We start from the raw sequence: 24,790 nt of genomic DNA, 5'->3' as shown, positions 1-24,790 counted from the left end.
GCAAAGTGATTTTAAAACCCTAATACAACAGAGCCTGACATCTGGACTAAGCTTGTGACAGTGTGACAGGCTACATTACAGATGTCATAATGGGCACACCGGCACACACACACACACACACACACTCACAAAGCAACTGCTCCTGAAATTTGACAGAAATACTGGTCTGTTCAAATAATGTATAGACTTGAAATAGAATGGTCGCCAACCATGCTGACCAACCACAGTCCCCCATCACAGGCCTATCTTTCAACGATGAAACCTTTCAGGATCCCAAACCAGTGAAAGTTCGGTGTGGATACTAACAAGCGCTTAAACGTTAATATTGTCAGTATAACATTTCAATATTGCTTACCTGATTAATAGGCAATTGGGTGATGTGTGTGTATGTGTCATGTAGTTTACAATTTTAAACAATAGCCTACTAAACGCGCCGTCAACGGGCTAACGCAGGGAGTTTTTTAATCTAATCCTCATCCGGAATCCTGAGTAGACTGGGATGCCGAGCGCATGTGTTGTCCTGTCAATCCTCGTATAGAACTCATTTGGCAAACTGATAGATTAGCTCCATTAATAGTCACATTATTATTGAGCTCAGGGATGATGGATCAATGATCAGCGTGCAACAGCGGGCAGTGGTTTTGGAACGCAAATTGGTGAATACTAACGGGCTAACCGGACTGAGCGTGGAAGACTGCGTGTCTCCCTTTCCCCATTGACGGCGAACTCACTAGGGCTCTAATATTTGGGGAGGAGGAGAATCAGAATTGAAGATCTTGCTTTGTCATTGAGGACCTCTGCCACCCACCAGCCAGCATCATCCTCTGCCTGTCTGTCTGACTGTCTGTCTACCTGCCTGTCTGTGTCTCTGTCTCCGACTTGCTCGTCCGACCCGACGCATTGAGCAGACAGCTGCAGAAAGCACCAGCACCACGATGTGTTCTAGTGTAGGCTACTACACGCGGATTTAGGAATACCTATACCTGGATGTCATTCATTGATTTTTCCTGGACATATCATATGCTAATATGACCGTCGCACCGAAACGGAGCGAACTGTTGCAACCGGGAGAGCAGACAGCTGCACGTTCCAAGTGTCAAGTAAGATTCGACCTGACCCTGTCCTGCTGCGGATGCACCGTCACTGCTTCTGGGATCCAGAGCCGTTTGAGTTTGAGATAGATGGTTTGTTTTAATAGCTCATACATTTTTGTTTCTTTGTTCAACGTGTTTTTCTCGTAGCCCGGACGAGTGCGCGACTTATTTGTTCTTCAATCCCACAATGGATAGGTTTCATTCTTCCATGCGCAAAAGGTTGTATAGCCTGCCGCAAAACATTGGCCAAAAAGGCTCAGTCTCTGTAATGGTTGACGATGGAGGGGAATACGGTGGTGGCGACAAGGACACCAAGAAGAAAAGTATCGCCATCAGGCTGAAGCCGCTTGTTCCTCCGAAACCTCCATCCCCTGCTATCAGCTGCAAGAGCAACGGGGATAGAGACCCCAGGAGCGGGACCGCTGGAGTCTTGGAAACAGACGGTGCTGTCAAACCAAACTTAAACGGAGACTGTCGCATGTTCAAAGGTAGTCTGTCTTCCATCACTGGACGACACACTCTTGGGTCAGACCCAGCTGAGCAGCGGAGGCTGATCCCGGAGGCAGACGCCGGTGCTAACGATGAGAGTTACCCTGGAGGAGAAACTGGATCAGGGGCCGAGCAAGTGGCTCAGGGTGCCGTTGGACGCGTTGCTGGCGCACACCGTCGGTCTTCGGTCTTTGATCAGACCACTTTCATCAAGTTAGAAGGAACGGAACCGATCATGCCAGACGAGGCAGAGCAGCTGTACCGGGCTGGCTTCATGCACCGTCAGTTCGGAGCAATGCTTCAGCCGGGAGTCAACAAGTTCTCCCTGAGAATGTTGGGGAGTGAAAGGGCCGTAGAGCACGAGAGAGAACGCGTGAAGTCTGCAGGATTCTGGATCATTCATCCATACAGTGATTTTAGGTATTTACCCTTCAGAGAATATATAATCATGATGACCAGTTTGAATGATCTGTTAGTTAGCATATTGAGCGTTTGGTCAGACTAGGCCTCTAATGGGTTGAGCTACACATCTCATTCAACACGTTATTTTGATAGAAATATTCTATTTCACTAACTAGAAGCTCAGCTAGACAGATGTACAGGTTTTGTTGTGATATCACAGTCCCCATCCACTCTTTGTGTTGTAGATGATATTAGCTGATAGGTAAAACCAATGTAAGGCAACAGTTTTGTGTGTTGTATTCGTTTCCCAAGGTTGGCAATTACTCAAGCATAAAGGTCAAAAATAGGTGCCTGTCAAATGTAAATAGAGTATTTACATTTGACTATTGGCATGAATATTCATTCTTCCAGTACTAGTCATATTCATAGCCCACTGGTCTTTTAGGCTCATCATTTTCTGGCTCTCAAAGGACATGTCATTTTGCCACAAAATGAGTGTGTGTCTGTGTGTGGGTTTGAGATCTATTTATTTCCTGACCTACAACACAGAAACAAGTACATTTGTTCTCATCCTTCCGTCATTTAATCAGCGCAGACATAACAAGGTTTTTGTATGATTTTAACCTTGAGTCCCCTCACTCTGTTCTCCCTCACTGTGCTTTTCCACCGATCTGAGCTGTATCCTCCTGTCGTCCTGTCCTGATGTCTCTCCCCACTCATCTGAATTACACTTTTATCATTTAGTAAGGCCATGGGATTACACAGAGAGAGAAGGAGAGGGGGAGAGAGATGAATAGAAGGGGAGAGAGTGAAGGAGAGAGGAGAGGGAAAGTGAAGAAGAAAGACTGAGAGGAAAAAAATAAGTGGAGAGGGAGAGAAAAGGAGAGGCAAATAGAGAGGAGAGAGAAGGAGATGGAAGTAGGAAGGAAAAGACAGAGAGGAGAGAGAAGGAGGAGATGGAAAGATTGAAAAGGAGAGGGAAAGAGAGAGCAGGAGAGGGCAATAACAGGATGGAGAGGGAATGACAGAAAATGAGTGGGAATGAGAGAGAAAAGGAGAGGGAAAGAAAAAAGGAGAGGGAAAGAGAGATAAAAGGAGAGGGAAAGAGAGAGAGAAAAGGAGAAAGAAAGAGAGAGAAAAGGAGAGGGAAAGAGAGAGCAGGAGAGGGAAATAACAGGATGGAGAAGGATTGACAGAAAATGAGTGGGAATGAGAGAGAAAAGGAGAGGGAAAGAAAAAAGGAGAGGGAAAGAGAGATAAAAGGAGAGGGAAAGAGAGAGAGGAAAGGAGAAAGAAAGAGAGAGAAAAGGAGAGGGAAAGAGAGATAAAAGGAGAGGGAAAGAGAGAGAGAAGGAGAGGGAAAGAGAGAGAAATGGAGAGGGAAAGAGAAAGAAAAGGAGAAAGAAAGAGAGGGAAAGAGAGAGAGAAAAGGAGTAAGAAAGAGAGAGAAAAGGCAAGGGAAAGAGAGAGAACAGTGGGCTGGCCGAGGAGCTACACCAGGATGGGGCTGTTTGAAACGGGGTAATCAAAATAGGGTAACATGACCATGCAAGGTATTAGAAGCACACATCAGGGGGGATTATGACAACACAATTAGTCTAATGGGAGCGTGTTTGGAAGGGGCTGGCGGGGGTTGGGGGGGCTAACCCCTCACTGTGCTACTGTGGAGTGATTGAAATGACAGCTGAGTGAGTGTGTGAGAATTCAGGACAGGAATCACCACTAACTGCATAGTCATCATGCCAGCTGTCCGTACTCGTGGCTCTGCGGTGACTGTAACCTGAGGTGTCATTAAGATGTGCACTGTTTTGGCGGGAAAAGTGAGAGCTCACCTTCTTTAGGATGGACGTGTGGTTGACACCACGCTGATGGAGCTTGTGCTCAAGTTGAGTTTGTATAACGGAAGTAATCTCAGTGACCCTGAAGAAAATTTCTCTCACAAAAGTTAGTAATTTTCTGTTATACTGCTGTGAGGAATACCATTATCAATTGTGATTACCTTTGTGCAAAGGAAGGAAGTGATATCTCCTCCCCTTGTGGTAGAAAACTCTTGGCCAAAACTCTTTCTTCCACTGGTTCATAATGGCCAAAAAGCTCACTTGATTTTCTATACTTCTGGTCTTATAGCCAATTGTTTATTTTTGACTGAAAATCACAGTGCCAATTTCAGCACTTCTTTTGCCCAATCCAAATAATCAATAATAAAAAAAAAAACAGGAACTACTGCTATGTGTAATCACACGATTCTCTGTTGGCCAGATCCTCACTTAATCTGTTGAAATGAAAATCCATCCACAAGAAATTAGTGGCTATCATCCCCAAAACTGTTTGAAATGAGGACATCGGTGGTTTTATCCTTCATACTATATTGTAAACTAGGTTGTTTGGTTCCTGGATGCTAGCTGGCTGAAAGGCAGAGTATCTTAGACATATACGTGGAGGTTTGAATCCTGGTATAAAATCCTGGTGTAGAAAATAAGGCACGATGAATCGTGGAGTGCCTGGACAACCCTTAGCTGTGGTGTATTGGCAATATATCACAAAACCTCATGATGCCTTATTGGTCATAATAACTGGTAACCAATGTAATTAAAGATGAAGAAAGTGATGTGATGTCATACCCATGGAATATGTTCCCATATACAGCTATCAGGCAATCAGAATTCAAACCAAAGCTAGCTAGCATATAGCCGTGGCAAATAATGTCTTATTCCATTTTCATTTATGTTTATCCTCATGAAAATGTATAACAATCACCTCTAAAACATTTACTCTGCCCAAAATTCCCATGTAACGGTTTAGCTCTTTGCACCACGTTTAATTTGACCGGATCCCAGCTAAATGTTTGATTTCTGGCATCAACGTCCCACTCACATCTGGCCAGGCTGGGTCAATCCGCACAGATGGATGGCACAACCAGATCAGCAGATCAACTGTTCTCTTTCTAAGCAGTGTTGAGGGGCACCTTTGACTTGAAAGGAAGATTAAAGCTTTTCCCACTAATGAGCTGACCTGAACCAAAACCGAACCATAGATGATGAGCTGACCTGAACCAAAACCAAATCGTAGATGATGAGCTGACCTGAACCAAAACCGAACCATAGATGATGAGCTGACCTGAACCAAAACCGAACCGTAGATGATGAGGTGACCTGAACCAAAACCGAATCGTAGATGATGAGGTGACCTGAACCAAAACCGAACCATAGATGATGAGCTGACCTGAACCAAAACCGAACCGTAGACAATGTGTTATCCTGGACCAAAATCGAACCATAGCCGCTGATCCTGTTTCTGGGCAAGGTGAAAACAAAATGTCTGAACCGGCAAAGTTTGGATCAACAAGATTGCTGTGGCGCGGCATATTGTACTGGAAATGTTATTGAACAGATGGCTGGCCTGCTTGTCAATCAGTCAATCAATCAAATGTATTTCATAAAGCACTTTTACATCAGGAATTGTAACAAAGTGCCAACATCGGTAATCCACGAATAATGAAGCGCCATTCAATTTGGTGAAAGCCTATGTTCAATACTGGGTAAAATAAGTTTCTTTCACCGTGATTTCACTGTGGTCCGTCTGTGAAAATCAGATGGTATGGACACACAAGGAGAATGCATGATGGTGTGGACTTAAAGTTACTTTAAAAGGAGGGAGGGGGGTGTTTAACTGTACCTTAGAAAGACACACTTTCAATTGTAAACATAAGTAGATAGATATCTCTAAGCTTCATTTTTACTGCCCCCTCTCCCTTTCTGTCTCTCTCTCAATCTCTATCTGACTCTCTCTTTTTGTTTAATCCGCTAGTAGAAAACAGAATAGATAAGTATTCAGTCTAGTTATGATCCCTCTCTCATCTCTCTGTCCTGATTGATCTAAGCTCCTTTTCAGCCATTTTAAGCCACTTTGTTTTCACTTTGCCCAGAACTCGTCTCTCCGCCTCACCTTTGCTCTGTGACCTACAACCTCTCTTCATCCAAGCCGTGTTAGGCTCAACCCCTGGGACTTTCAAAGAGAAACACATACATACCAACAGAAGCATTATTTATATTAGATTGTCCCATTCCTAGCAGGAGATGCTAACTTGTAATGTATCCAATGTTTGAAAAGGCAATCATAGCTATTTATAATGTAAAATCGGCTGAACAAGGTAAATGCCACGTGTATATACAACATCTAAGTTATTCAGTCAAATTGCAATTGTGAATTGCAAAAAAATCCAAACCCTTCTGCAAACCCAGAATTATTCGCTCTGATGTAATGATACTGACCCCAACTCTGGTTGGTATGGGAGGGGTGTCTGGGAGAGGCAGGAGAGAGCTGGGCCAGCTCTGCACACTCAGGTCAGCTGATTCTGCACTGATGTGACCACGTGCGTCCTGAGAAGTTAAGTACTGTCAGTGTTTTGGGCCGGCTGGCCAGCTGTTCACTCCCCATCCTTTAACATCAGCCGAGACAGCCGTGGTGACATCAGTGGCAGCAGAGCTGTAGCCGAGAGGTTAAAGGGGCAGTCCAGGATTGGGACGTTTTAAAAAAACAAACACATTTAATTTACTTAAATACAGCCATCGATTGCTGATGAAGACAACCTACAAATGCCTCTTGAGCTTAGTTCAGCATTCACACTCCGTCAGAGCCCAACATATAGGCTTGCTTTAACCCTTTGTTTGGAAACACTGTATGGTATGTAATTGGGTTAAAACTAGTCAGTGCATAGCTCTGATTATGAAAATAGTGGCAGGTCAGAGCGACAACTTGTTTGTTTTTCCCGTACCAGATCTCCTCTTTAATGCTAACTGCTTCAACATCTGGCTGGGGAAAGCGGAGTCCTGGAGATGACATGGATTCCCAGGAGATAACGCTGGGATTTATCTGCTTGAGAGTCAAAGAGCAATTAGGACCAGTGTGTCACACAGGAGTAGACAGAGACTGACAGAGAGAGGAGGGACAGTATGGGAGAGGCTAGAGCGATATGCGAGGGAGGGAGGCAGAGAAAGGGAGGGATGGAGAGACGGATAGAGAGGTATATATAGAGGGAGGCAGACAGGGTGAGGGAGGGTGAGGATGAGAAAGGGATTGAGAGAGGGTGAGAAAGAGGGGGAGAGGGAAGAAATCTGAAAAACAGACAGATGAGCGGTTAGCCAGCGTTTGGCCGAGAAACTAAAATCTGATTATACTAAATGGATATCCCCTCTCCACCCTATACCTCTCTGACCTCCCCGGTACCTCTCTGACCTCCCCGGTACCTCTCTGACCTCCCTGGTACCTCTCTGACCTCCCTGGTACCTCTCTGACCTCCCCGGTACCTCTCTGACCTCCCTAGTACCTCTCTGACCTCCTTGGTACCTCTCTGACCTCCCTGGTACCTCTCTGACCTCCCTGGTACCTCTCTGACCTCCCCGGTACCTCTCTGACCTCCCTGGTACCTCTCTGACCTCCCCGGGACCTCTCTGACCTCCTTGGTACCTCTCTGACCTCCCCGGTACCTCTCTGACCTCCCTGGAACCTCTCTGACCTCCTTGGTACCTCTCTGACCTCCCTGGGACCTCTCTGACCTCCCTGGTACCTCTCTGACCAACCCCGGGACCTCTCTGACCTTCCTGGTACCTCTCTGACCACCACGGGACCTCTCTGACCTCCCCGGTACCTCCCTGACTTATCCTGTACCTCCTTTCCCTCCCTGACTCCCTTATAACTACCCTCCTCACCCTGTTCCCCCTCGCCCTGCCCAGTACCTCTCTGTCCTACCATGTACCTCCTTGACCTCCCCTGTACCTCCCTGACCTCCCCTGTTTTTCACTGACCTACCTTATACCGTTCTGCCCACCCTTCCTCAAAGTATAGCTCGTTTAAATGCAATGTGCCTGGTCTCCTCTAGGGGGAAAATGTCAGTGATTACAGGAGCTTTGAACTAAATCTGTCCTGAGTATATTTGTGGTACTGCTGATGGATTACTATATAGAATCAATAGTACTGTCTATCTGCTTCTCCTCGTTGGTACTGTCTATCTGCTTCTCCTCAGTGGGACTGTGTCTGTCTGCTTCTTCTCAGTTGCGACTGTCTGTCTGCTTCTCCTCAGTTGCGACTGTCTGTCTTCTCCTCAGTGGTACCTTCTATCTGCTTCTTCTCAGTTGTACTGTCTATCTGCTTCTTCTCAGTGGTACTGTCTACCTGCTTTTCCTAAGTGGGACTATATCTGATTCTCCTGGTTGGTACTATCTGCTTCTTCTCAGTGGGATTGGTTATCTGGTTACTTAGACTGGTGGTGACTAAGGATTCAGACTGGTGATGTGGACTGCTAATGACTGATGATTTAGACTGGTGGTGACTGGTGATTTGGACTGGTGGAGAATAGTTTTTTACACTGGTGGTGACTGGTGATATAGACCGGTGATTTTGACTCTTGCTGACTGATGATGTTGACTGGTGCTTTAGAGTGGTGTTTTAGACAGGTGATTTCCATTGTTGATTTTTACTGGTGATAGACTGGTGATTTAGATTGGTGCTGACTGGTAATTTCAATTGGTGATTTTGACTGGTGATTTTGACTGGTGGTTTTGACTAGTGATTTCAATTGGTAGTGACTGGTGATTTAAACTGGTGGTGACTGGTGATTGTGACTGGTGCTGACTGGTAATATTTTGACTGGTGGTAACTGGTGAGTTACACTATGATGAAAAAACATGTCTATGCATTGGATAACAATAATTAAATGACATTCAAATGGACAATTTCTCCAAAATTATATATATTTATGATGCGGTTGTAACTGTGTTTTTGATATAATCAATCACAATAAAAATCATATACAAGGATGCCTTCCAATTACATCAATTGAAGTGATTCAAATTAGCCATGAATAAAATCAGCTGTTCCCTTAGGATTTCTCTTGAAGGTTTCTTGGTTGCTTTCTGCAGACATAGCCATCACATATCATTCAAAGGTACAGATCAGGAGAGGGAAATAAAAGAAAAGGCATTAAATGTATCATGGAACTTTGAAGGTCATCATTAAGAAGTAGAGGCAAGATGGCACCACCAGGACAATGCAACTATCAGGACAATCCTTCAAAAACAGATGAAAGGGCAGCAACCTTAAAGAAGCTGCAGGAATTTCTATCAGGAACTGGGCACTCCCTGCGTAGTACAACTAGTGCACATATTTTCCACACGTCTGAGCTGGGGGGTAAGGTGTCAAGACAGAACCTATATCTTGCAAAAACAAACATCCAAGTCTGTGTACATTTTGCAAGAAGATTAACTGAATCTCCCAAAACCTTAGGGGACAATGCCTTATGGTCTTATGAGACCAAGATAAAAGTTTTTCGTCTTAATTACAAAAGAGATTTTGTGCACAAAGCCAACATGATTTATCACCCAAAATACACGGTACCTACTGTTAAGCATGGTAGCAGCAGCATAATGCTTTGGGGCTGCTTTCCATCTGCCAGGAAAGGACTTTAGTCAAGTTAGATGAGACAGAGAATAACTCCAAATTTCAACATATTTTGGGGTGCACGAATTGATCCCCTGACAATTTAACTCATCAGTTGCATAAAAGAAGAATGGGATAAAATTGTAAAATCCATGTGTGTTATGTTGATGGGGACCAATCCTAACATACTTACTGCTGTAATCCTTGCAAAAGATTCTTCCACAAGTCTGCTTTCATAAGTCTGTCGGGGTGTAATTGGTAAGATGTTGATTCAACAGTTGGACAACAGCTGTAGAACTTCATCTGTCTGTAGTATCTGCTGTGGTATTATTGACAAATATGGCCAGTATTCCTCAGTATTGGCCAGTATGCCACATTTCTAAACTTTGGCTTGGAAATGTCAATTTGTCTCACTGCAGTTTAGAGGCTTCTGCTGTAGGCTCTGTGTATGTAGCCACAGTTGCTGTCTGCTATCTGTAAGTTGCTTTGAAAAACAGGGTCTGCTAAATGACTAAAATGTAAAATGTTCTAGCTACGGTCTGGAAGCTAGTCTGGGTTTCAGGACCACGTGTTGGACAGTGACCATTTGCCAGTCTCTATCAATATCCCTGAAGCGACTGTTCGTGGGCCCCCTACCGCTAAGGACAGCTAGACGAGGGTCCCCAAAAGGCTAGAGCCAGCCCTGCCCGAGGTGCTGAAGTTCAAATATCTTGGAATTCCAGTTCCACCGCTGTCCATTCCAATAAGGGTTTTAGCTCAATTCCAAGTGTGTTTTAGCTCAATTACATCTTTTAGAACAATAAAGAACAGAATGATTAATATCACTTTCCATGGCTGGCAATCGTAAACATTTTGAAGTGGGATCATGTTTGTTGTTGCTGCTTCAGAAGATACACTCTGGTCTCATGCTGTGATATAATAAGTAATGCTTCCATGCTAATAGGATTCAAGTTCAGAATGTCGATTCACATTGTCAACCCTGCAGCACCCATCTTGGGTTAATTACGACACAAAACAGGAGTGAAATACACTGCAAATACTCATTCTTCTACACAAACACCCTCACTGTAAACACCAAATACCTCTCTGAATAAATTTTCATGTTACACATGTTTCTGTAGTGTGAATGGTTACAAGTCCAACCTTCATCCACATGTTTCTGTAGAGTCACTAGTTACAAGTCTAACCTTCATCCACATGTTTCTGTAGAGTGACTGGTTACAAGTCCAACCTTCATCCACATGTTTCTGTAGAGTGACTGGTTACAAGTCTAACCTTCATCCACATTTTTCTTTAGAGTTTCTGTTTACTGGTCTAACATTCATCCATATTTTCTTAAAGAAAAGATGCCTAGCCTGCATTTAAAGGAACATACAAATTCTAGACTCCTTTTCAATGTAACAAAACATAATAGAACAATCCCTGTTCCACCCTGTTCTCCCTCAGGTTTTAAACTCTTTGTGATTCCTCCCTATTCCTCTCTCAGGTTCTACTGTTAAAGCTCTGTGTTCTGCCTAGGTTCTACTGGGATCTGATCATGCTGTTCCTGATGGTGGGCAACCTGATCATCATCCCCGTGGGCATCACCTTCTTCAAGGATGAGCACACACCCCCCTGGATCGTGTTCAACGTCATCTCGGACACCCTGTTCCTCATCGACCTGGTCCTCAACTTCAGGACTGGCATCGTCAAGGAGGACAACACCGAGATCATCCTGGACCCGCAGACCATCAAGATCAAGTACCTGAAGAGCTGGTTCGTGGTGGACTTCATCTCGTCGATCCCCGTGGACTACATCTTCCTCATCGTGGAGACCAGGATCGACTCTGACTTCTACAAGACAGCCCGGGCGCTGAGGATCGTCCGCTTCACCAAGATTCTGAGTCTCCTTAGGCTGCTGAGGCTTTCAAGACTCATCAGATACATACATCAGTGGGAGGAGGTGAGAGAGACAAGAAGGAGGTTAGAGGTGGAGGAGGTACATGTAGGCAATGATGAAGATGAGAAAGACATGTAGGAGATAATCAAGAGTTGGGTGTAGGAGAAGGTGATGGAGAGGTGGAGGTAGGAGGAGGTGATAAAGGAAGATCCTAAGTGTGTTTAAGCTGCTGTAACATCTGTAACAGCTAAGGTAAAAAACATACCCAGGCCTGCAAGATCTGAGCAGGGAACAGGGATTTTCTGGTTGGATGTGCAGTGTGGAAGAAATGCTTGTAGAACGCCTTTGTGTGTATGCCTATGAGGAAGACAAGCAGTGATCTTCACCTCCCCTGTGTCTGTTGAGAGTTGCTGCGACAAGACAAAGTCGTAGGTACAATTGGATGTCACGGAATTCCGGACAAATAATGTAAAGACAAAACGGAATATAATCTAAAATAATGCTGATTTCAGTAGTTGAAGTGTAAATGAAGAAGCATCCTATAACTGCATCACATGCTCCAAGTGAGTGGGTGGCATGTGGTCTGGACATACATTGAGATTACATTCCCACACAACGTCGGTTTACATTGCTGTAAAGAAGAGGCTTGCAGTGTTCTCAGTGTGATCTTTCACCACTAAGTAGAACATAATTCCCTCTCTGCCTCCCCCCAACCCCCCGCCCACCCCCCCCCCCCCCCTGGGACCATTAGCACACGGTGACAGTGGCCCAGGCAGATGCCGAGTGGGCATACGTCAGAAGAGCCCGGCGGTTATGTGGCGGGCCGATTAAGAACAATGGTCCTGAATGTGTCCTACTGGGCTGAGATTAGGCTTTAGGGCCGTGTAGCACCTAGTGCTGTCCTGGTGCACTTCCACGGCTAATCCCGGTGCGGACTGATTACATGACAGCAGGCCGCGAGCCGGCATAACTGTGAACAACGAAACCGTGTATTCTTCTATCTGTGTTTAGGCGTGTTTACAGCGAACGGCAAAATTTAATAGAATGTCTAATTACTTAGCTATCTGCAGGTCCTGTTAGTGTTAGTTAATCCACAAATGGACAACAGGGAAAAAAAATGTCCATTCTAATTCTAATCTCCTAGATTTTCCACATGACCTATGACCTGGCCAGTGCCATGGTGCGCATCGTGAACCTGATTGCGATGATGCTGCTGCTGTGCCACTGGGACGGGTGTCTGCAGTTCCTGGTCCCCATGCTGCAGGAGTTCCCTTCAGACTGCTGGGTCACCAGGAACAAGATGGTGGTGAGTAGATACACTGGGACACTCATACACACAGAGATCTGGTTTAGTTTTAGATCAATGATTCACCGGGAAAAAGACGTGGGGACTGTTCAAAATTTAGTGTTGTCCAGTGTTCCAATTGTCCAGTGTCCCAAAGGTCCAGTTTCCCAAAAGTCCAGTGTTGCAATACTTCAGTGTTCTAAAAGTCCAGTTTTCCAATAGAACTGTGTTCCAATACTCCAGTGATTCAATGGCCCAGACATTCAACAGTCCAGTATTTCAGTAGTCTAATGACTCAACAGTGCAACACTCACATGGAAAGGCAGTGCTTCAAAGGTCAATTGCACTGAAAGTCATGAGATTCGAAGGTCCAGTGACTCAAACATCCATTGATCCTCAAAGTCATACCTGCCAACCTCCTTGGTCAGGCCCGTCACTGTTCCTGCAGAATTGGCGGTCAGCTCAGACTCTCCGTTGTCCTCCAGCCTAGCGTTTTCTGAACCCCCCTGTCTTCTCCCACGTCCTCCGCCAAAGAACGAGGCATCGTCCTCTCTCATGCCTCTCCCCTCCGGTCTCTGTCCGCCCCCCCCTGCAGAATGACACGTGGGGGCAGCAGTACTCCTACGCCCTGTTCAAGGCCATGAGCCACATGCTGTGTATCGGCTACGGCATGTACCCCCCTGTGGGCCTGGCCGACGTCTGGCTCACCATACTCAGCATGATCGTGGGCGCCACCTGCTACGCCATGTTTGTCGGCCACGCCACCGCCCTGATCCAGTCTCTCGACTCCTCCCGACGCCAGTACCAGGAGAAGGTGAGTGGCGGCTGGACTTGGGGGGGTCAGGTACGGTCCTCGCCCTCTTAGTGGTGAGGGTCGCGGGGTGGGCCGTCAGATTTCCGAAAATATTAAACAAATGAGGGGGGAGCCACTTTGGTGTCAAATGTTAAGACAGAGCGCGGATGCTTTTCAGAGAGCAGTTTAACAAATTTGTTGCGTTTCTTTTTTTTTTTTTTTTTACTAATTTCATACTTAAAACTACAAGGCAAACTGCAAACATGTGCAATTTGAAGATGGCCTCTGAGTGCTACAGTGTCCTAATCTTCTCAGATCTACACAGTTAGAGGTTGTGGGTTGACTGGGTGGTCCTACAGTATGCATAGAGGGAATAGCTTTTCACACGGCTGTTCGGTCCTCGTCAGTGGGTTCACAACACGTAGCCTGAAGAGAATGGCCCATGAAATGTTCACACTTATAATGATATTAGGGAAAAAGTGCATGCAGGGAAAATCATAAAAACTTCGAGATTAGAGAGAGAGAGAGACAAAGAGCAAGATAGTGAGAACAAAAGAGGGAGTGATATAGAAGAAGGTTTAAGGGTGATGAATCCAGAGATGGAGGAATCCTTTGACTTTAGTGCTTTTACTCCAGCAAGAATACAATGCATATGTTTTGTTTAAAGATATATGTTTTTGGGCATATTATGCTTGTGCTCAAGACAGTGACAGTGGTGAAAGACAGGAGAGCATTTTTATTTTTTTAATGAGCAGTGGGCAACCCCTTCTGCAGTATTACCCAGACACTGGGGACCAAAGACTGGGCTAGCCAGGGAATAAGGTGTCACTTGGGATGCGACCAAATTACATCTCGGTAACTATGATGACTTGCCTGCTAACAACATCCTTTGTGTCTAATTAATCAAGGCAGATGGTTTCTGCAGTCAGGACCGTTTTTGAAGCACCTTAATATAACTTGGAATTCAGACTCCTCCAATAAAGCTCCTTCCATAAGGACATATTTTTGAGTGTAGTTACCTGTGAACCTATGATAACAATAATGACTGCTACTATATGGTTTACTGACACATTCAGGGAATATGATGTTTAATGACATAACCAAGGAATCGTTTTTTAATGACACATTCAGGGAATACGTTGTTTAGGGACACATTCAGGGAATTTGATGTTTAATGACATATCCAAGGAATCGTTTTTTAATGACACATTCAGGGAATACGTTGTTTAGGGACACATTCAGGGAATTTGATGTTTAATGACATATCCAAGGAATCGTTTTTTAATGACACATTCAGGGAATACGTTGTTTAGTGACACATTCAGGGAATACTTTATTTAATGACACATTCAGGGAATACTTTATTTAATTAATGACACATTCAGGGAAAACACTGTTTAATGACACATTCAGGGAATACTTTATTTAATGACACATTCAGGGAACACACCGTTTAATGACACATTCAGGGAATACATTATTTAATGACACATTCAGGGAATACACTGTTTAATGACACATTCAGGGAACACACTGTTTGATGACACATTCAGGGAACACACAGTTTAATGACACATTCAGGGAACACACTGTTTAATGGCACATTCAGGGAACACACTGTTTAATGGCACATTCAGGGAACACACTGTTTAATGGCACATTCAGGGAACACACTGTTTAATGGCACATTCAGGGAACACACTGTTTGATGAAACATTCAGGGAACACTGTTTAATGACACATTCAGGGAACACTGTTTAATGACACATTCAGGGAACACACAGTTTAATGACACATTCAGGGAACACACTGTTTAATGACACATTCAGGGAACACACTGTTTAATGACAAATTCAGGGAACACTGTTTAATTACACATTCAGGGAACACTGTTTAATGACACATTCAGGGAACACACTGTTTAATGACACATTCAGGGAACACTGTTTAATGACACATTCAGGGAACACACTGTTTAATGAAACATTCAGGGAACACACTGTTTGATGCCCTCAACACACAACCTGTCATTTTCCATGAACATTCTCATTGGTTTCTCCACAGTGTTTCAGGGTATCCGCATAAGCACTTTGCGACAACTGTTGACTTACATTTTAATGATAGAATAACACAATTGCCCCTGAATTTTATTCGAACTGAGGATACGCTGGGGAAAAATACATTTCCAGGGTGTAAATGCGATCATAATTACTGTACAGTTGTCTTTCGAGAAACAGCTGTGTCCTCTGTCTCCCAGTACAAACAGGTTGAGCAGTACATGTCCTTCCACAAGCTCCCTGCTAGCATGCGCCAGAGGATCCATGACTACTACGAGCACCGCTACCAGGGCAAGATGTTTGACGAGGAGAGCATCCTGGGGGAGCTCAACGAACCGCTCAGAGAGGTGCGTGTGTGTGTCGGCGGCACTGTGTGTGTGTGACCTCCACGTGACGTCAGAACCGTTGTTATGACAAAGACCTCACACCGGTTCTGACCGGATCCGTCTTCATCTGCCTCGTGTCGGTTTAGGGAAGCTGCCCATTACCGCAGTTGTATATCCTCCTAATGATGGCGGGCCTTGAGCTGACAGCGAGTCTTAATCACATTAGCCATTAGATAGGGAAAACGCTGACTTTGTTGAGGAATACTTCCGTTCAATACCCTGGATCGCAACCATTATGTGATTACGTAGCTGTTTTTTCCCGAAATGCTCCTCAAAAAGAATCTGCAGATAAAACTACATAATGTAAACAGAATGCAGTGTAGCCTAATTAATATTAAAAGGTTTGGCCACACTTGAAGTTTGCCCGATTATTACACTGCTGGGATGCCCTGTCTTTATGGCCCGTATATTATTACAGTGTGTGGTTGTGTCTTTCTGAGGGCACTGTCAGGCATGTAGATTATAGTCCTTTTGATGATGTGTTTCCGGAATCTTCGTTCTATCACTATTGTTGGAGTCACACTTGAAATTTTGCGCTCGCCTTCATTCTGTCCGACCACTGTGTTTCCCACTCTCCCAGGAGATCATCAACTTCAACTGCCGTAAGCTGGTGGCCTCGATGCCCCTGTTTGCCAACGCAGATCCCAACTTTGTGACGTCGATGCTGACCAAGCTGCGCTTCGAGGTGTTCCAGCCCATGGACAGCGTGGTGCGGGAGGGCACCTTGGGCAGGAAGATGTACTTCATCCAGCATGGTGTGGTTTGTGTCATCGCCAAGGGCACCAAAGAGACCAAGCTATCCGATGGGTCCTATTTTGGAGGTAAGTTGGGGGTCAACTTTCATTTGGAAGATCTCTGCCCCATAGTCCTCCCTCCTCACCTTCTTCTCCCAGCCCATTGGAGGAGGAAATCAGAAGGGAGTATATCTTCTTTGTGTCTGTGTTCAGTGGCAGGGACCTGCGGTGATGTAGTCAAATCAATAAGGCCCTTGCTGTTTGAGTCCAAATCCTTTACTCACCCTGATACTAAGATGAAACCAATCGGTGGTTTGGTGAAATAAGAAAGGTATATAATCTTTAAACTGCCATTTGTGGTGAGTAAAGTACCACTTATTTCTAGGAAACTTTAAAGAAAACGTTCCCATTGGAATATGTATTCATGTAATATATGCCTTTGCGGGACCGTACCATTAATCAACATTAATTGAACATTAATGTTAATAGATGTTGTTAACAAAAGAGCTTATTGTGATAAATGTGCTCCTGTGTATGTATGTGTGTGTGGGTGTGGGGGGGGTTGATACCAAGCCCTGGGGGTTTCAGTAAGGCTATGGGGTTCAGAGGAGATTCCCTCTCCAGTCATAAGCCACAGCATTAGATTAACATCTGTGACTGTTTGTTGTGAGCAGAACAATACATTATTCAAATCTTCTCCCAAGGGCTTTGGGTTTGGTTGGCGCTGGCTGAGCTTTGTGATCGTAGTGCTTCTGTGGTTGTTTGCCCTGTACATAAGGATTCGGCAATTTAACGAAAAGGCTAGTGCAAACAGAAAATTGTGTTGAGCCTACATATATTGTTAAACATGCACTCAAGTAATGCTTTAAAGAGATAATACATATTTTAACTTATTTGCATTATAGGATAAGTAGATTTAATTACTAAATCAAACAGATAGAGCCACAAGAGAGAGTTCTTATTCTGCAATACGCCTGTGCTAATATGTCTACTTTTCAACTTACTTGGCTACGTTTCTTTAATTTGGAAACATACCGATTCATAATTCTACATGGAAATAGTGAATGACAGTGATTATTTCTCAATACCCTTATTATTATTCATGTTGTTGGTTGACAACTCCCAAAAATGACCCTACGTAACCTTCATCACCACCATTATGTTTAATATAAAAAATGGCCATTGGCTCAGGTTCACTAACAGTTCATCGTATGAACCTTAACCGACTCATGGTCCAACATTGGACCATGTCATCAGTGAATAAACCTCTTGCAATATTGTAATTCTCTTTAATCCTCCAACATGGGTGTGTTGAAGAATGGAATGGGAACGTTATCAGAATGAATCAAAACACTTTTCTCTTTCTTTCGGGATGACGCAAAACGTCTCCAACGGCTCTACAAAACAGTTTCAGTATTCATAATACTTTCCCAACGCTAAATAATCTAGAGAATCAGAATATTTTTAAGTCTCAACAATTTTTTGCTGAAAAAGAGACAAATATGTATGCAAGTGGCTTTCTTTTATTGATGCCTATTCTAAACAAATACTATTCTGAATAATATCTGCAGAGATTAATTTGAGTTGGTTTGAAGTGCTTTGGAACATTTTGTAAGGTGCTTAGACACATTTGCATAATAGCATTCTAGCTAGTTAACCATTGCAGGGGCCATGCTAACGTGAAAGCCTGTCTCTTTACCAATAAAAAATACATAAATAATGGTTTGACCAATCAAACTCCCAACACAAAGTGAAAATGAGGCCACACGTAAAAATGGGTAAGCTTTTGCTTTAAAGGAATGGCTTTAAATGCATTCTTGGGATAAATGTACAGAAAAAACTATTGAATGAAAAGCTCAGCAAGTGGGAGGGTTTCAGCAAATTATTTACATTTATTCATAGCTTGCAGGGAAACACACTTTGGCGCACGCACTGGGCCGGTCTGAATCCCTCCCCCCCACACCCCCCACTGAGTAGTGCGTAGTGGAAGGCGTGCACACTTCAAGTCGGAATAGTACCCGGGACTAATGGAATAATTCCTCCATTGCCATGCAGAGATTTGCCTGCTGACTCAGGGCCGAAGAACAGCCAGCGTTCGTGCGGAGACCTACTGCCGCCTATACTCCCTGTCCGTGGATAACTTCAACGAGGTCCTGGAGGAGTACCCCATGATGAGGCGGGCATTTGAAACCGTAGCTCTGGACCGGCTGGACCGCATAGGTGAGAACCACAGCCCGATGGAGGTAGTGCCGTCGAACTGGGATTGGTTTTTATAGCTGAGGCAATGTTTAATTTGGGGCCCCTTCTCCCCTAGCGCTTGTGGGCCCTAAGTGACCGCTTATCTTGCTTATGCCTAGAACTGGCCCTGTATAGTGTGGTTGTAGACCCGACACAATATGTCTAATGAAGAGCATTGCTGTTCTACGAAAGGGTACGTTTGGTAGTCAGCGAGAGAGATAAGCCGTTCCTACCTCGCCGACAACAATGGCTTCTGGTAACTGAGCGTGGCCGCCTCGGGAGAAACTTTACTGTATTCTTTACTGTATTCTTTACTGTATTCTTTACTGTATTCTCCGGTCTGGAACCTCCACGCAAGTGGATTATAACCTGGGGGGATTTCAACCAGCTGAATATATGAGAAGAAAGTGTTTTAGTTAAGCAAAGCGGATCTCCATCTCTTGAGTCAACAGATTAGACGGTATTAATTCCAGGAGAGATCTCCCTGTCATCAGGGCATGGCATTGGGAAAGCTCTCGTTCACCTCTGCTTGTCTTAATGCCTGGCTGTTCTTCACTGTAGCATATCAAGGATCACTCAGGGTGGGTGACCGAGGCTTTGGCAATTCTGCTTCTCTCTAGTCTAATTTACTTAGTTTATATATATTTTAATTATTGGACCCAAAGCAAAGAACATACAGGATTTATATCAAAATAAATAATAATATGAAAAAACAGGGAACTGACATTTATGAACAAGGGCAACAAAAAACACTCCATTTCCAAATACGTTCTTTGGGTGTTCTGGTGGCTTTAGAATCTACAGTAAACCATCATCTCTACAGTAACACTCATCCCTTTGTACAAGTCCATCTTCCTCTGACTCTCTCTCCACTCACAGGGAAGAGGAACTCGGTGCTCCAACACAAGGTAAGAGACGCCCAGAACTCGGGAGCCATGAACCTCCAGGAGAACGAGATAATTCAGAGGATCGTGCAGCACGACCGTGACATGGCCATCCAGATCAACATCTCTCCCCAGTCCCTGGACCCCGATCCCCCGTCGCCTGCCTCCGCCCCGGGGGTCATCTGGGCGCCCCTAGTCCAGGCGCCCCTCCAGGCCGTCGCGGCCACCACCTCTCTGGCCCTGGCTCTGTCCCACTCCCAGCTTCCCCCCATCCTCTTCCACCGCCCGCTCTCCATGTCCGGCTCTTTTAAGGACCCCACGGGCCACCGTCTGCACAGGGAGGTGTACGTGGGCGTGGCCGCACCTGGAGGGGGCATGTCCGGCTGTGGCTCTGGGGATGCGTCCCCATCCGGTTCTCTGAAGTTCCGTTCTGGAGTGGACACTCCCATATTGGCCTCGTTCCGGGCCCAGCATCTAGTCTCTGCCGCCTCCTCTGTATTTCCTCAGTCACCCACAAATTCCCCAAACCAGCCGGCCTCCTGCGTCTCCTCCAGTAACGTCCAGACTCTATCCAGGGTCGGCTCTGCTTTTCCCTTGGGACAGTGCTCCGTCCGGGGGTACCCGACTTCCTCCTCGGCCCAGCTACACAGCCACTCCAGCTCGCCGCCAGTGTCCCGCCAACACGGGGCGCCGCGGAGGTTCTCGGCTCACTCTGGCTCCGCCCTGAACCCTGTAAACAGCAGCTGTGTCAGCCCTGTCCTGAGTCACCAACAAGCCTCCCAGCCACACCCCCCCACCGGACCCTGTCTGCACCCGCCGGCAAGGCACGGCTCCGGAGGACATCAGGAGAGGGCAGGCAGCAACCTCCTCCTTCCCCACTGTCACTACACCACCACCGTCACTCCCCACGGAGCCCCCCAGCTTTACACCACCTCCCCCTCCCTCAGCGGAGCTTCCCAGCTCTACACCACCTCCCCCTCCCTCAGCGGAGCTGCCCAGCTCTACACCACCTCCCCCACCGTCAGCGGAGCTGCCCATCTCTACACTACCTCCCCCTCCCTCAGCGGAGCTGCCCAGCTCTATACCACCTCCCCCACCCTCAGCGGAGCTGCCCAGCTCTACACCACCTCCCCCACCCTCAGCGGAGCTGCCCAACTCTACACCACCTCCCCCACCGTCAGTGGAGCTGCCCAGCTCTACACCACTTCCCCCGCCCTCAGCGGAGCTGCCCAGCTCTACACCACCTCCCCCACCTTCAGCGGAGCTGCCCAACTCTACACCACCTCCCCCACCCTCAGCTCCGGCGGACATCTGTCAATATCCATCCCTGAACAGGCCGACGTTGGAGGTGTGGGCTCCTCGGGACTCCAGTCCTGTCTTCTGCCCCAGGTCCTGATGGAGTCCACTGCCCACTCCTTCCACTCTGCCCTGGCCTCGCTGGCCCAGTACGGCTCCGGGGAAGGCTCCCCATCCTGCACCCCACCAGTGGCCCCCAGCCCCACCATGCAGAGCCCGGTGACCGGCCGGCCGGCGCCTCACCACCATCGCCATGGCCAGCCCCACAGCCAGCCCTGCGGTGCCACAGGCTCCCACAGCTCCCTCGCCCCACAGATGAGCTGTCCTGCCCGGGTGGATGGGAGAGGGCAGAGGGCCGAGTCCCTCGTGGATCTCTTCACCCAGGATGTCAGGACTATATCCACCGTTTCCACCTCGGGGTCACACAGCTATCTTCCCCAGGCGGGGGCTCTGTCCTCAGGGGTGCCCGGCTCCACCCACTTCTCATCTCAGCCATCCTCGACTTCCACGCCGGTAGGCGGCAGTAGCAAACTCCTTGGCCACGTCACTCCCATGAGTCACTTCACCTCCGCAGGGTCTGAGCCTCCAGCTGTCAAGAAGCAGGGAGCTCCAACCTCCTCACAACCCAGTGCCATTCGTCAGGCCAGCCCGGCCAAGACGTCCGAGGCAGAGTATACCCGTTCCCAACTCCCGTCCAACCTGTGATCTCTGCACACACACCCCCCTGCAATGCCTGGAATACGGGGAGCTCGTCTTTGTGTTGGCATTGTGTGTTGTTGTTTTTTTATATCTATCGTGTGTGGGGTTTTTTGTTAACCCGAGGAAGGTGTGAGTGAATATCTATATTAGACGAATGAAGACTTAGGGCAGATATTTATTTTTTATGCAGAGTGAATGAACCGGGGGAGGGGGGGGGGCAAGACAGTTCTGATTGTAAATGATTGGTAAGGACGTAATTTAAAAACGCCTTGCCCGCTGAGTTGGGTATTTTTCTACAGTACAATGCTACAACCTTGCTTTTTGAGATATGACGGTAATGTATAAACTGTATCAATATGCACTTGGATAATATAAAACCACATGTATTGATATTGACCAATCAATAGGTACTTTAGCCCATACTGTATACTCACATTGTATTTTTGTGTTGAGGTATTTCCTTAAAAGCTGTTCTGACATTTATCTAACCGTTAAGCCCGTACAGATTACTTAGCGTTTTCCTTATTTTTTGTGTTTGAATTGTGTTAACCTGGAGATGTGGTGAATGTTTGGTCACCCGAAGAGACTTGAAAATAAGATAAAGCATTATGACTGACTTGCACTTTTGTCATTTCAGATGAACTGAAAAAAATTCCACGGTATGTCTTCCAATGTCGTCGGGAAGCAATACTGGAAGCACCCTTATATACGCCTTTCTGGAATATTCTCTGAAACAGCATACATTTTAGCTAGCTTAAATATCAAGCCTGTTATTTTACCGGAAGACATGAATGTATCTTTAGTGACTGTGGATTTTGAAATAACGGTTTGGTAAATGAATCACTGGGGTTTGGAAGAGATTCCTTTTTTCCTGAATAGAAGGACAGAAAAAGTCTGTATTCAGAAAATTACTAATTCTGCTTTGTTATGTTTTGCCAGGCTGCTCTTCTGCCAACACAACACACACCCACACACAAACACACACAAACACACACTGAACACCACGGTTCACACACTGACATAAACAGACACACACACACTCTTGCACAGACCTTGGTCCACATGGCAGTGAAAGCTTGTTGACAGAGTTGTATACAGCAGTTTCCAACCAGTCTCTATTTTAACAACGTCTGCCATTGTTTTCCCCTGGGGGGAAGTTGAAGGTACAGAAGATTTGCAGACATATGTCTGAGGTTATTTTGCAGATTAGCAGTAACGACCGTATTCAATGTACGCCATCATCTTTTTGTTTGGGCGTGTTCCACCACAGACAGAGACTTCCTCCGTAGCGATGACGGATCGAAGGGTTGTTGATGGAATAATCAGTTTGGGTCACGTTCATTAAACGGCAAACATATGACATTTTACATGAACAGGTAGGGACAAACTGGAGCTGTCCAATCAGAAAAGTCCATTTTTGTTTTCCATTGCATGCGCAAATAAAACAAATGTTGCGGGTTGTGAGACGAAATTGAAAGATCACGTCCATATTGCACAACAAAATGAGAGACAATGACCTGATTGTAGCCTGACTTGTTCCAATCAACTGGAGATGAGCTGTTACGATGAAAACACAGAAATATATGATAAAGAACTGGATGTCATTTCTCTCTACATTTTACTTTTATTCTTTCCTGAATTTCTTTAAGATTATTTATCCATAGTTGTTATCTGAGATTGGACATCGGTTGAAAAACTGCTGTTACGTATGTCATGTGATACAACACTGATTAATGACTTTTATTTAAAAAAAGGTCAAAGAACCCAGGCCTCTTCATTTTCAGCAACCTCTGTATATGCATACATACAGTTTTCTGTGTATATAAGTTAATGTTCATAACTTTGTGTATTTTAATTTGAATCATGTATTTATCCACACCTCTGACCTGAATGGAAGTCTAACCTTGGTAATCCTCTCCAGTGGCCTGAGTTGCCTGGTTGCTGGGCCTTGGGCCACCCTGAGGCGGAAGAGGGGTCGAGCACACAGACACACACTTATAGGGGATATAGATAATATCTGTCTCTGGTCCCAAAACTGGTGGTCGATCAATCCTTCATTATTATTCCTCTCATACCTGTTTTCCTCCCCTCCCTGTCTTCCATCCTCTCCTCTATCCTCCCCCCTGTCCTCTATCCTCCCCCCTGTCCTCTATTCTATTCCCTCTCTTCTCCACTGTAACAGCCTCCAACAGAAGCTTTAGATTGAATAGCAGATCAGATCTCAACCTTGAGAGCACTCTCGCTTTGGTTGATAGAGCAACAATCTGGAATTCCTTTTATACTCCAGAAACCACTGGATATTATAGTAATTTACATGCCCATTGCACCAATTACCAGCTAGATTACATATTATAATTTTAAGATTGAAATGGGCCTTATTGTGTCGCTGAGTGATATATTTAACACTTTTGCATTTTATTTTCCTTTCCTTGTTCCTTTTGACTTTCCCAAATTGTATAATTCCGCGATGACCAATGTCAAACAGATTAATATATATTTTTAGAATTTTATTGAATTGTATGCAATAATAAAATCACATTTCAGGTGAGTTAGTAGTGGTTGTCCCATTATTTTTTGATTGTTTGTCTGTGTAAATCTGAGCAGTGTTTATGGCGTTAGATTTTTACAGCTGTTGAAATGCCCGTTGGAAAGTCACAGAGCTTTAATCCGGATTATAATTATGTTCTAACTCTACTCTGTCATAGTGTTGGCGTTTCAAATGGACGGGATTATGTTCTTTTATGCCATTATTTCTGTCATTTAATATATATTGTAAAAAAACGTATCTGACATTTACATAAACAAAAATTATATGTTATTAATTTCATATGGTGGAGATGCAGACCTATTCAACAAAATGAACGGAATTGCTTGATGAATTTTGCTAATTGTGTGATTTCTGGTACCATTTTCCCCTAATCCTCTCCATGAAATTCAGCTGGCAGCCGTCAGAGCTGTTCAGTACATACAGCAGCGTATGATTATTAAGGTCATTTATCTGTGTCATGCTAACATACAGACTATTTAATCATCTTTTTTTCCATGGCTTTTCTGGAGCAGGCAACAGTAAATACCTTCAGTTAGATGGTTTGAAAGCTGCTCCTGTACATCCGCAAAGAG

The 24,790-nt window shown here is 45.3% G+C and overlaps 1 protein-coding gene across 1 annotated transcript; it reads left to right on the top strand.

The window, feature by feature from the left end:
* The first annotated feature begins 490 nt into the window (after window positions 1-490).
* On the top strand, window positions 491-24,185 carry LOC105018328 (potassium/sodium hyperpolarization-activated cyclic nucleotide-gated channel 3). Its single transcript, XM_013138881.4, has 8 exons — window positions 491-2,003; window positions 10,938-11,361; window positions 12,443-12,604; window positions 13,179-13,397; window positions 15,634-15,780; window positions 16,400-16,640; window positions 18,609-18,773; window positions 19,671-24,185. Exons 1-8 carry the CDS (start codon window positions 1,282-1,284, stop codon window positions 21,674-21,676), a joined length of 4,086 nt encoding a protein of 1,361 aa, XP_012994335.3. The 5' UTR covers window positions 491-1,281; the 3' UTR covers window positions 21,677-24,185.
* Window positions 24,186-24,790: the final 605 nt, after the last annotated feature.

The sequence above is a fragment of the Esox lucius genome, chromosome 19 (assembly GCF_011004845.1).
Source record: "Esox lucius isolate fEsoLuc1 chromosome 19, fEsoLuc1.pri, whole genome shotgun sequence".
Taxonomy (NCBI): domain Eukaryota; kingdom Metazoa; phylum Chordata; class Actinopteri; order Esociformes; family Esocidae; genus Esox; species Esox lucius.
This window is presented reverse-complemented; position numbering and strand designations above follow the sequence as displayed.